Genomic DNA, 13,249 nt, shown 5'->3' with positions numbered 1-13,249 from the left:
AGTAATGCAAATAATCACACATTACAGCAGTGGTACGCAGAAGAGCATGTCTGAACACACAACGCTCTAAATGGATAGGCTAATGCAGGAGAAGACTTAATAAGTGAAAATAATAAGTTAAAGGGCTTACTGAGTGTAACTAGCTACGTAATTATGTGAATTGTTAATCAGTTTTTGAACTAGTTATTTTTTCTTTATGTCTATGTTTTCCTTGCAATATATCACAAAATATTTTAAAAAAATAAACCTACAAAAAGTATCATTAGATACTATTAGGTCCCATATGGACAACCTGTTTGCACTTGCTCATGTACATGTGTGTATCTATAATTGGGTCATAGATACACAGATCCTTAGCTGTATACAATGAGATAGTACGCCTTCATCAGGTAACAGATGGTGCTGAGTGACTCAAGACCCAAAAGACCCAAAAATAAACTGGGTAAGTCTGGGTCAGTGGGCAGTAACCAGCATTAAATGAGCTTAGGTTAGCCTTCATAGCAGACCCTTTAGAACAAAAGGTAGAAGCTATTTTGCTGGAAGCTCGGGTGTAGTTGCTGATGCAAGTGCAATTTAGCCTACCTCTATCCCACAATTCACAACTCAAAATAACAGTTGACAGCTGCTTACAGGTGTATGTGTATGAACTAAAAGAGACAAAGTGACAAATTAATTCATACACAATTGCTTTATTGCCTGTTTTTAGCCAAAGACAAGGAGCTTATATTTTGAAATTATCAAACATTTATGGATGAATGCTAATGTGCTAAAGGAAGCATGGAACTAGGAGTCCTGATATTTTATGTGTAATCAACTGACACATTTTATATTATTGGATAAATGCTAATATGGCCATAGATTCAAGCTAACAGAAAGATGCACTGAATTGTACAGCTCAGCCAAAAGGCTGATCAAGATGGTGTAATGTGATAAGTGTGATATGAACCTTGTCATTTGAGTCTGACACACCAAAAAACAATAGGGTGAAAATGGGAAGGAAGAGTCAAATATAGACTCAAGAAGAAACACAAAAGCATTTGTTTTTCAACTTTCCAGGAACACTGAAGTAAATGAAGCTAATTACCCTAGCGGAAATCTCAGTGCATGGTAAACCAATGCGCCCTATCCAATCCCTGTGGGCTGTTCACACAGCACCTCTGCCTTCTCTAATCTCAAAAAGTAATCTTTTAAGTTGCCTGCATTATTCATGGGAGCCTGTGTAAAGCTGTGGGGATGCCACACAGTAAGCCTTAATGAGCTTATTCAAAATCTGTGTGAAGAGTTAAGTATGATAAAGGCAGACTGACTTGTGTTGCAGAAAGCTTTTGTTATTACCCTTTGAATCAATTGTAGAAAACAATTTACCCCCCCCCCCTCTCGCTTTCTCTCTCTCTATCTGTGTGTGCCTGTTTGTTTGGATGCATGTATATTATGTGAGTGGTGTATGTGAACATCATCACCCAAGAACAACACACATTCTGAAAAAGACATTTCTATTTAGGTCTGGCAAACATCATAATCATGAATTCAGATTCAGTAATCCACAGTATATTCTTTTGATGTTTTTTCATTTAGATAATTTTATTCCAACACATGATGTGTACAGATTAAATGTGATCAATGAAGAATCCTTAGATGGCCCTGTATCTGTCAAACCTCTCTTCTTTGGTGTCTTAATGAACACTGAATCCAGGAGACTGATTGAAAGGGGAAATACAGCTCCCATCTGAGTATTTCTTAGCAGGGGGGCAATTAAGACCTGTATTAACTGGCAAAAGTCGCTAAGCAGTACATGTCTCTGGATATTCTCTCACCACTTTCAGGAGAGTTTTTTTTATAATTAGCCTTTAATCGCCTTCAATATCTTCATAACCTTTAGTGTCTGGAAACTAGCCAACAGTGCTAAATTCATTGGTGTATTAAGTCATTCTGAGGGCCATAAATCTTTCAATTCTGCGGCCCCTACATGCTGCGGGAATATTTCCCAGTTTCTGTACTGAACATGGTCTTCCAGAAACCTAACACCCTTGTATATACCGAACATCTCTTAGTGATATAAATGGAACAGATGAGCAAGAGCATATGAATGCGAGAGATTTTATCTAACTATTAAATTATATGACCAATATAGAGTTAATGTATCATTCCAATAATAGGTTTTAACAAGATGTTTAACATGTAGAAGAGGGCAGTGGGAATGGGATTCAGGTCGTCTATTTGGAATTCCTCAACTAGGCTAAATATTTAGCAGCCTACATCAGTAGATGATCATGAGTCATCATGAGTACTTACCCATCCCACCCTCTGTACTTACTCCATTTGTAGACACCCTTATCTGGAACGACACAGCTTGAGTGACTTTCTCTGACTTACTTTCCCTAGGTCTACAGACACATTTATTTAGATTTTTCTCAGTCTGACTCAGAGAATGTTCTCTGTAGCATAGCTTGTGTGAATCATATCTCCTCATTTCCTTATTAAATGCTCAGAAGGTCTGTCTACCGGTACACACTATTTTTAGCTTGCAGGTTTGACGTCTAGTGAAGATTGTTTGTTCGACAAGGGGAAATGGTTCAAGTGTATGATTGGCGGAGAAATATTTAAATTGTTCTTCTGAACTGAAAATTAGCAGCTGGTGGAATCTGAAAAATGGTTAGATCATGAAGGAGGTCCATTGTGTATGATATTTTGAGTACTTTGAGTGTGAAAACACTCATGCTGTGTCTAGTCTGGTGCCAATGAATTAAAATGCTTATGAGCAGAAGTGTACCGTAGAACAGGAATTGCTGAAGTTGGTTCAAGTTGGCTCATTGTTGCAATTGCAGTTGTCTTCCAGGAAAAGCCCCGTGCCCCCACCCCCTGCAACTACTTTGACTCAAAGGGCAGCCTATTTCATAATTTTTTACAATTTATTTGCATTAAAGAAGGGACTTCCCTGCCTCAGTGTAAAATGTTGTTTGGAAGGGTAAAGGGCACACTGAGAGCTAGACCACTATTCATACAAGAGTGCCCTTATCCAATCTGATACCTTTCTTATGCTAATATGCTTCACTTTCTCAATTAATCTGCTATAAGGGTATTCAGTTGTAGCCTTGACATGATCTTGTATTATTGCTGAACATGCATGGAGCCAGCAATCATGCTGTATATATTCACCTTGAAGGTAGAGAGGTTCACTCTTTATGTCTGACTCTTCATGGCTGTCCACATTGAAAAGCTGTAAAAATGATAATTTCCTGTTAGAGCATGAGGGTGTGTATAATTGATGTAATTTAATCTAATTTCATTGCCGTCATTTGTAATACATAAGGTATTTTTTCTTTCAGCTATCCTTTGCCGCAACCACACCTGTTCTAGCTGACAAGAAAAAGTACCCCAACTTCTTCCGGACAGTGCCATCAGACAACGCTGTCAACCCAGCGGTGGTGAAGTTCCTCAACCACTACAACTGGACCCGTGTCGGGACCCTCACCCAGGATGTGCAGAGGTTTTCTGAGGTAAACCTTGTCATTTCAAGCATGAAACATGCATTTTGAAACATGAGCGTGAGCTGTTCAGCCTTGGTGCCTGAGTGGGGCCCCTCAGGCCTGGTCATGGAGGGCTGCAGTGTCTGGAGTCCAGGCAATTACCCATCTGGTTCCATTGATTAAAATGCTGGTTCAATCAATTTAACTTCTGTCTGAAGTGTTAATAATGTAAAGGGAGCTTAATCACCCAATGGATTTCAGCCCTTATGAATATTGTAATTTATTTCCATAAATCTACATTAGTATACAGAAAGGTGTGACCATACCAATGTATTCAGACTGGATACTACTCCAGTCTGTCTAGTGCTTTTTTTAGGTGGTACACCTGAAACAATAATTGTGCATGCCTTAAGAACAGATTATTACTTTTTTTAAATATTTGCTGAAAGAAGATTATATTCATAAAATTTGATATTCACAATTCAGCATCTCATACAGCTCCAATATACCAAGTTATGCAGATGACAATTTCTTTATTAGACCACTTGATTGTTGTGTTCTCTATCATTCTATCTGCTGCAATACAGATATATTAATATTAGTATCAATAATAATAATATTAATATTAATAATATTAATAATAATATTAATATTAAGAATATTATTAATAATAATAATAATAATAATAATAATAATAATAATAATAATAATAATGAGTACATATCAATCAATTAATAGCCCATGACAATGAATTAAATGTTCAGAGTACATCCCAGATATTGAGAGATCCCCCCCTCCAAAAAAGTTAATTTAAGAAGGTTTTCCAAGCAACTCTAAGGGATCATTTTAAAACTCACAATGGTTCAAATATGAACTAGTGACAGAGGAAGGGTTCTTAAATGAACTTTAAGGCTCATTAAGGAATCTATTGGGCTCTTTTTTGAAGAGTGTTTTAGAGAGAGAATTACCAATCTCAATCTAAACCCCATATCCTCTTTAAAACAGGCGAAATTCCAACATAATATCTGTTTTTCACAGCTCAGGGTGGCCAGGTAGCCTTTGAAATCATTACAGCTTTATTGGTATTCTAGGGCAAAACGCACCCTGTGATACTCAGTTTTAAGGTTCCCTCTTTTGAGTCCCTAGCAGGTTGTAGTGCACTCCAGATAACCGCTGACAATCCAGAGGGCTGACCCCGCACTGGCTCCCTGCAAATGTGGAAATTGCTCCTGTGGCACATCCTCATAGCAGGGCGCAGGCAATTATACCGCTGTTCATCTCCAACAATGTGTGCTCCTCAGCCCATGCAACTTTTATGCAGGCATGAATAAGTAATGAGGCTACAGATATCTAATGGAGAGCATCTCAGTTCAGAGTGATGCAACTCAGGTAGCAAGAAAAGGAAAATCTATATGAATCGTAGTAATTGGTGTGTAATAAGTCATTTAAAGGCTTGTTTGTTTTAAATAAATACAATGAAAAAGTAATAAAATATACCATACATTTTTTCAGTTTGCTCATTTTATGAAGCCATATTTTAATAACTGTACTTTCATTTCATTTCATACTGTATTTTAAAATAATTTCTAAAATATTAGAGAGGGTCCTTGCTGTGTCACTCACTCATGCATCCCCCATACACGCATCAAGGGGACGCATGAGTGAGTGCAGTATAAACTATTCCTTGTGCTAAAAGTGAGGCTTACTTTAATGCATTATACTTACACTACTCACTCCCTGTACCATCACTGCACCACTCTCAGTATTGATTGGGCACTTACAGTACAGTTGATCCTCCTCCACTTCCTTACAGGTGAGGAATGACCTGACCAGTGAGCTGGAGAAGGCGGATATCCAGATTGCTGACACGCAGAGCTTTTCCAATGACCCCTGTGTCAACGTGAAGAACCTGAAGGTAAATGATAGCATGATGTCAGCAATGTGCAGAAGAGAATCAGCCTGAGCCAATGTAAATTGTACAGAGCCCTTATTTCGGTCTAAGATAATCACATGGATGCATGCATGCACACGCAAGCACACACGTAAAAGTAAGCACTAATTTAGTCTGACTTAAAGAATGTATTTAAGTCTTAAAAGCATTCAGTTTGGCCAGTACCATAATTTAGCTATTTCTGTTTGTCAGTCAAAACATTTTCTATGAACAAGAAATATTACAGCAGTGGATGTCCATGTTTGGGATGTAGTCAGACACATCTCTCAGCTCTCAGCAGGACCATCTGAAGGCATTTTGCTTTCCAGCAGAAAAGTAACGGTCAAACAGTGGCTGCTCTGTTGCTAGCACAGGAATTGGCAGAGCAATCTTTGAAACTAAACAAAACAACCCAACAAAAGCTCAAATAAACCACTTGTGCATTTGGCTCAATAAGGCGCTGTTACTTTACTGGGTGGCTCATGTTTCTTGAACTGTGAGAAGGAAGAACACTTGAATTATCGAGGACCACACACCGGGCTAGGATTATAACACTGTTTTATTATTATTATTATTTTTTTTGCATTTGATGCAAGGCATTCATAGTTCACCTATGTCAGTTACTGCAGAAGGCCTAAAACATTTAAATATATTAACCTGGCCTTTGATGTTTCTTGTCCTGTGCCCAAATGAATTACAGTCACTCACACTCACAGGTTCATTAACTTGTGTGCATGGTTTAATAAAAACATATGTGCTCAGAAGTTGCAATGATCGGATCAACACTTAATTCAGTACCAATTCTGCAGTCATTGTTCAAAATCTTTCGAAATTTCTTTTTAATCTGTTGATTAAGATTCTATACCATCAGATTACTGTACCAATATGAATGCAATGCAAGAATCAAATGTCTTCAAAATGTAAGTTATTTAGCAAAATTGTAATGCAAGGTGTCATCTCTTCAAAAAAGTCCAGAAAGTACTTGAGTGCTGCTTTCACACATTAATCCAGAGACATTTGCAACTGAGGGGGGGACTTGCTAAAGTCCTAGTCATTTATTATATTTCAGCTAAAGTCAGCAGTCAGCGGTAGCTCAGAGCTCGATCAAATAAACAACATAAGTGGCTGCCTAGGGCCCCCTAATTATTCTAAAATATACAGTATTTATTATTTATACCAAATAAAATCCTGCATAGGGTTCCTCAAAGGCTAGGATTGTCATTGCTGCAGCTGGAGACATATGAAAACATAATGATAATAGTAATATGATTGGAATGCTTTAGACAACTTTTCTGTGTCTATATTTCATCTAATGTACATCCCTAAAGGGAGAAAAAATGGGGAGATGATTGAAATGGGCGAACCAACAGAAGTTTAGCTAACCTACACAACATCCCTCAGTTCTCAGTCCCACTGTCGGAAATGTTCCCCCTTGCAGCGCTGTCCTACATCTTAAACAGCTGTTCCCAGTGAACAACACTCCTGAAGCTGAAGTTCCAAGTCTTGTTTTCAAAATCAGTGGACCTTACTGTCTACGATATATAAAAAGCCTGGCAGTAAATCTGATGATACAAGCCAGTAAGGTTTTAATTAGTTGTGACAAATAAAAGCATCAAAATGGCCTGCAATCCACCAGGTGATTTGAGTCATTAATGTATTTGAATGAATCTCAGTCATGTCCTGTATCTGTGATCATGCAGGTGGACGTAAGGAATTAATAAGAGACCAATGTATGTAATTGAGTGTTAATTAGCAATTATTAACATAAGACAAAGCAAGTTTCTTGTTCTGTTATACGGCATAAATTACGCCTGTTAATATTTCAACCATGAATTTAGAAGCGGTTACTCTTCAGTATGTATTTTATTAAAGTAAGTTGCTATATTGAAACTACAATGAAAAGGAGCAGTTTCTGTTGAATTTATAATTAGAAAAAAACATTTTTGGCACTTTGAGGCCACCAGGGTAGGGACCTGTTGAGGTCAGTTAAAGTCTCTGCCAGGCAACTCTTCTTATTGTTACCTTGCTGTTGACTTATGAAAACAATCATTGTTATTCAAGTTCTGTAAACAAGCCTAAGGCTGGTGCTCATTATACACCGCTAATTATATTGTATTTAATCTGGCTCCTGCAGGACAACGATGTGCGAATAATTATTGGGCAGTTTGATGAGAACTTGGCCTCCAAAGTGTTTTGCTGTGTAAGTATAATGACCTGGACTTGTAATGTTGTTTGTCACATGTTTTATAATTTACACTTTTAGGTCATCATTGTCGCATCAATAAAGTAGGATGCTGAATATGGATAATTTCCTCCATCCCATTTCACTCTAATAATTATACTGTTTTTTCTTGAATCTGCACCAAAAATGATACTCCATTTTGCATGCACATAAACAATATAAACAAAAGTCTTTCATCCTTTCCCCCATCAAACAGTCCTCATTATCTCAAACAATTGAAAAAGTATCTATTTAACATACAATCCTTCAAGAGACACATTGTGTAATGGAACCAAGTATCTAAACAGCTTAGGAAAGAGAGAGCGTTGCCTTCCCCAGGACAGACTGTTTATACACTTAGCTACTGTCAAGAAGATGTTGTAATTTAAAATTAGGCATGTCCTCAGATGGCCTTAAACGTTTTTTCTCTAAATACAGGTAGGTTCCATGATGGATGATTTGGATAAGAAAATGTATTCTTATAAATTTAGGGTTTAAAATCATTTAACCATACATAATTTACACTCACCACCCCTCCCCTGCCCTCTCACCCCCTGAATAGTACTACACAATCAGCATGACTACCATCTATGTGTAAACTATAATGAGAGCAAAGCTGGGGCACATCGCAGATCAGTAGACAGGCTATGCCATTGCTTACTGTAGGCACACAAGCAGCACTGAATACCATTTTGCCAGACTGAGTGAGTTCCAGGAATATGTAGAAAGCCAGTGCCAGATGACCTGACATATCCACTAGGCTCATAGCTGCTAAGCATGTCAGATATACTGTGGTGCAAGGCCATGGACAGCTTTGTATAACAGGAGTAAAATTTTGGAATCAATTTGTCACTTCACAGGAAGCCAATGGAGACATTAGCAGTGGAATAATTAGGTCATTTTTTTTAGTCCAAGTCAAGACCTGAGCTGCAGAATTCTGGATAAGCAGTAGCCGAATATGGAAGGCCACAAAAAAGGGCACTGCAGTATTCTAGTCTACTGGTGATGAAGGCATGTACACATTTTGCAGAGCCAGATTGTGATAGATTGCCCCTTATTCTGGGGAATATTCTTCAAGTAGTTGAAGGCTGACATAGTGATACTGCAAATGTGATTGTTGTAGTCCAGGTCAGCATCGATAATACAATAATTCCCAAGATTTTGGGTCTGGTCTGGTCATTACTCCTCAGAGACAGGGATTGCAGGTCAGCTGAGACTCGTTGTCTCTAAAACATGATGACATTTCAATTTTGTCCTTGTTCAATGTAAGACATTTTGAAACCATACAGATTTCTAAGCAGTTATGCAAGGACAGGACTCATGGGACACTAAGATAAGTACTGTCGTTGTGTGTCATCCAAATAACCAAGGGAGACAATACAATTTTGGCCTTGCATATAACCTAAACCAATTAAGATAGGCCAACCCAACTCTTAAGCCTGTTTATTAAGATGCAGTGGTCAATTATATCAAAGGCAGCACTCAGATCCAACAGAACCAGCACATAAATCTTTTTTAATATCAGTGTTGACCCTTAAGTCATTTACTATCTTTACTGGAGCTATGATAAGCACAGAACTCACATTGCAACAATCATCATGGTGATTGTTGAGCGGTAAATACAACAATGATGGTTGTATGATGAAGTGTCCTTTTTACTATATACCCACACCCAGGCCTACAACCTTAACATGTTCGGCAGTAAGTACCAATGGATCATCCCTGGCTGGTACCAGGAGAACTGGTGGGATAAGGCAAACACCACCAACTGCACTGCCAAGAAGCTTCTGACAGCCATGGAGGGTTACATCAGCGTGGACTTTGAGCCGCTCAGTACCAGGCAGATAAAGGGAATCTCCGGAAGGGTATGTGTGAGACCCACAGGGCTGGAAGGGTATGTGTGACATCCACAGTGTTGGAGGGTATGTGAGACATCCACAGTGTTGGAGGGTATGTGTGACACCCACATGGTTGGCGGGTATGTGTGACACCCACAGTGGTGGAAGGGTATGTGGAAACACCCACAGTGGTGGAAGGGTATGTGTGACACCCACAGTGTTGGAGGGTATGTGTGACACCCACATGGTTGGAAGGGTATGTGTGACACCCACAGTGGTGGAAGGGTATGTGTGACACCCACAGTGTTGGAGGGTATGTGTGACATCCACAGTGTTGGAGGGTATGTGTGACATCCACAGTGTTGGAGGGTATGTGTGACACCCACATGGTTGGTGGGTATGTGTGACACCCACAGTGGTGGAAGGGTATGTGGAAACACCCACAGGGTTGGAAGGGTATGTGTGACACCCACATGGTTGGAGGGTATGTATGACACCCACAGGGCTTGAAGGGTATGTGTGACACCCACAGTGTTGGAAGGTTAGCCAACAATGGGCTCGAGTGAGATTTTAAATTTGAGACTGTCCCTACATGCACTGTATCTTCTGCTACCTTAGGTTTAAGAATATAAGACAGTATTTAAAAAAATGACAAGTTGTCAGTTGAGCCTGTACTTACTTAACTTGCCAGCTCTTTGGAATATGCTTTTCCCCCTTTGGGGAATTACTGAACTTTGATCCCTAATCTTAGTACTTCTGGATATGAGTGTCTGTTAAATGCCAGTAAAGTAGTCATGCACATCCTCCTACAACATTACCTGCAAAAAGATGTGCATGCAGAAGCTCTCTAATCTGTTCTTGCTCTGTTTCAGACACCTCAGGAGTATGAGAGGGAGTACAATAGACAGCGGATGAAGAAAGGGGTGGAGTCCAGCAAGTTTCATGGATTTGCTTATGATGGGATTTGGGTCATTGCCAGGACTCTGACCCGAGTCAGGGAGATACTGAGGCACAGAGAGAGGCACAACCTCCACCATAACTTTACAGCTGATGACAGGGAAGTTGGGCGACTGGTCCATGATGTCATGAACGAGACAAATTTCTTGGGAGTGACGGTAAGAGCAGGCATGTTTCCTTCATATAGCTAAGGCTGGATGTGCCTATCTACAGTGGGCTCCAGAATTATCTGATAAATCTTCACAAAATGTGCTGTAAACGTGAAAACTTCATGCAAACACCCCTGGCAAAGATGACAAGCATGAGTCATTTACTATAATTTGTGATTTGGAGCGATTTGGAGGGAATTTTGACCATTCCTCCCCATGCGGAACCTTTCCGAATCATTGAAAGGTTCTGAACCATTTCTGTATAGATTTTGATATATGCGATGGGTCTTTGTCTTGCTGGATAATCTACCTATGGCCAAGATTCTTCCAAGCAGAGGCAACCAGATCTTCTGCCAAGTTTTCATGGTACTTTGTTGAATTAAGTGTGCAATTGATATTAAATGCAGCCCATGGACCACTGGCAGCAAAACATCTCCAAATGATCAATGACCCACTGCCATATATATCAGTAGGTATGAGGTACTTCTCTTTATATGCATTCCATTTTGCCGTCAAACATGCGGATGGTTTGCAAGGCCAAAACGTAACATTTTCTGTATGTTTGGGGAGAAAGCATTTAGCCACCTTTTGTAATGCAGAAACCACTTGAGAGGCAAAAGTTCTCTTTAAATTGGAATCTCTCTCTAAATGTCTCTCTACATGCAGTGTTACTGTACACACTCACCATTGTATCATGAGGCACACTCTGTAATTAATGTTTTGCCTGAAACGACAAAGTTAGAATCACTGGACTGTGTAGATTAGGCAACATGACTCTCAAATTAAAACACCACCACTTTTATGTTTTGTAAAGTATAACAGATTGTTTTAATTAGTTATGCCAGAAGGATTACAGCTCCATCGGGACATTATTGCATCCAGTCATACTCTTGCATTATTTCACTCACTTAATAAGAAATGAAGAGGAACCCATGAAATTACTGGTTCAAACCATTTTATTTTGCCAGAAATTAGCTATATCATAGTACCAGGTATAGCATTTTTCAGATTAAGGGTAACTCCTCGGCACAAGTGTCATGTTGCACACAATAATGAGGCTGCGGTAGGATAGGTAATTTAATTATTTCTTCAATATGAATTAAAAAACAAGTCAAGAGGGAATCTGCAACAGAGGACAGCGACTTTGGAAGCCATATAGTGTGAAGCAAACAAACAACACAGTTCACGCACTGCCAAATCATTCCACACAGGTATTGGATTCCCATTCGTTGTAAAGGCGAAAACGGTTGATTGGTACAGTAAGATAAAAAGTTTAGATGAGGCTGTTGCCTTTCCGGGAATTACCAGGAGACACGCTGACCCGTGTCTTTTGGAGAGAGAGGAAAAATAGCGCATGACCTCCGGCTTAACGGGACTCCCAGTTCCCTCCCTGGGGGAGCAGACTTTGAAAGTGCTGTGTGACAGTCTGTTTGTCCTGCGGGCATCTCTCTGTACACTGAGTTCTGACCTTTCTGTCTTGGACTCCCTGGTGTGGTCATGCAGAACCCAGACTGTAGCAGCACTAATCGTTCTGCAGTCTGAAGGACACGGATATGCCGGCTTGCCTCTTTAACGTGGGGCTAAGCTGCTTACAACTCAAAACCATATGATCACAACAGGCTGGTTTTGATGACACTTCTAAACAATAACCACTTTATATTTAATAGATAAAAGCTTATTCTCTTGACCAATGACCCTCTATGGGGTTCCTCTTGCCATCTGTCATGGACAATGCATCATCACTTTCTATTAGATGTACTGTAGTGCATATATTTGTATTAAGAAATACTTTATGAAGTTCGTTAAAATGTTCTGCCCTTGCAAAATTCACTCAAGAAAATTTGATGCAATGCCAACAGAATAAGAACTTCTATTAAGCAAGGGGGAGACAGTGAAGATGGAGCAGAAATTATTTGAGTTGAGATGCAATGATCCTTACCATTTACCACAAGAAATCATTGATCATTGTGATTGTTTATAATAACCAGACAGCTCTTGCACTTACCTACAAACCTACTACTGAACATCAGCCCATGATTGAAATTGATCAGGCATGCTCTATTTCCTTTAGGCGTCTTTAATTGCATATTTTTTATATTGTGTACAATAAGGCAGTGTCTACTATAAGGCATTTTTTGGTTTTGGTTATTGGAAGGAAACCACAAATACCAGTTGGCACACCAGGACAGGGACCTTACAACCTGCGGGGCCATTTCCAAAATACGATTTTGTCTTTGTAACTGAAATGAATCACTCTGTTATTTTAGGGAACCGTTTAAGCAAGGAGTCACTTGATCAATGATTCAAAGCATTAACCTAAAAGACACATAATGCTGCTCTAATGACCTGAGCTTTGACTTAATTGATTGAACGATTTAGGTGAATTTCTGGAGAGATTTCTGAGGTACCACCCTGTTTTTGATTAGTGCCATCCTTTCATGTACTGTGTTTGCAATGTGATATCAGCAACAAATACAGCTGGTTGATCTCTGGTATATAAAATGTACTTATGTTGTATTTATGTCATAGACTGCAATGCTTTTACAGGTTGGAGCCAGAGATGACACTGAATAGGGAAGATGGGAGATGCGTATATGGTCATGGAGTCTGAGCCAGGTCTAGGTTGTCCACTAAGCGGTTGAACTACAGTGCCCTTAGACCCAAGATGTAAATCCTGAATGTCTTCC

At 39.4% G+C, this 13,249-nt stretch overlaps 1 protein-coding gene across 1 annotated transcript in view; it reads left to right on the top strand.

The window, feature by feature from the left end:
* The window catches only part of LOC133139197 (gamma-aminobutyric acid type B receptor subunit 2), a 90,862-nt gene that overhangs the window by 42,155 nt on the left and 35,458 nt on the right, over positions 1 to 13,249 (top strand). Inside the window, exons 3-7 of the mRNA XM_061258592.1 lie at positions 3,327 to 3,497; positions 5,281 to 5,382; positions 7,532 to 7,597; positions 9,295 to 9,483; positions 10,329 to 10,571. Coding sequence (XP_061114576.1) covers positions 3,327 to 3,497; positions 5,281 to 5,382; positions 7,532 to 7,597; positions 9,295 to 9,483; positions 10,329 to 10,571 — 771 coding nt within the window. The remainder of the gene's footprint in view (positions 1 to 3,326; positions 3,498 to 5,280; positions 5,383 to 7,531; positions 7,598 to 9,294; positions 9,484 to 10,328; positions 10,572 to 13,249) is intronic.

Source organism: Conger conger, chromosome 1, assembly GCF_963514075.1.
Source record: "Conger conger chromosome 1, fConCon1.1, whole genome shotgun sequence".
Taxonomy (NCBI): domain Eukaryota; kingdom Metazoa; phylum Chordata; class Actinopteri; order Anguilliformes; family Congridae; genus Conger; species Conger conger.
This window is presented reverse-complemented; position numbering and strand designations above follow the sequence as displayed.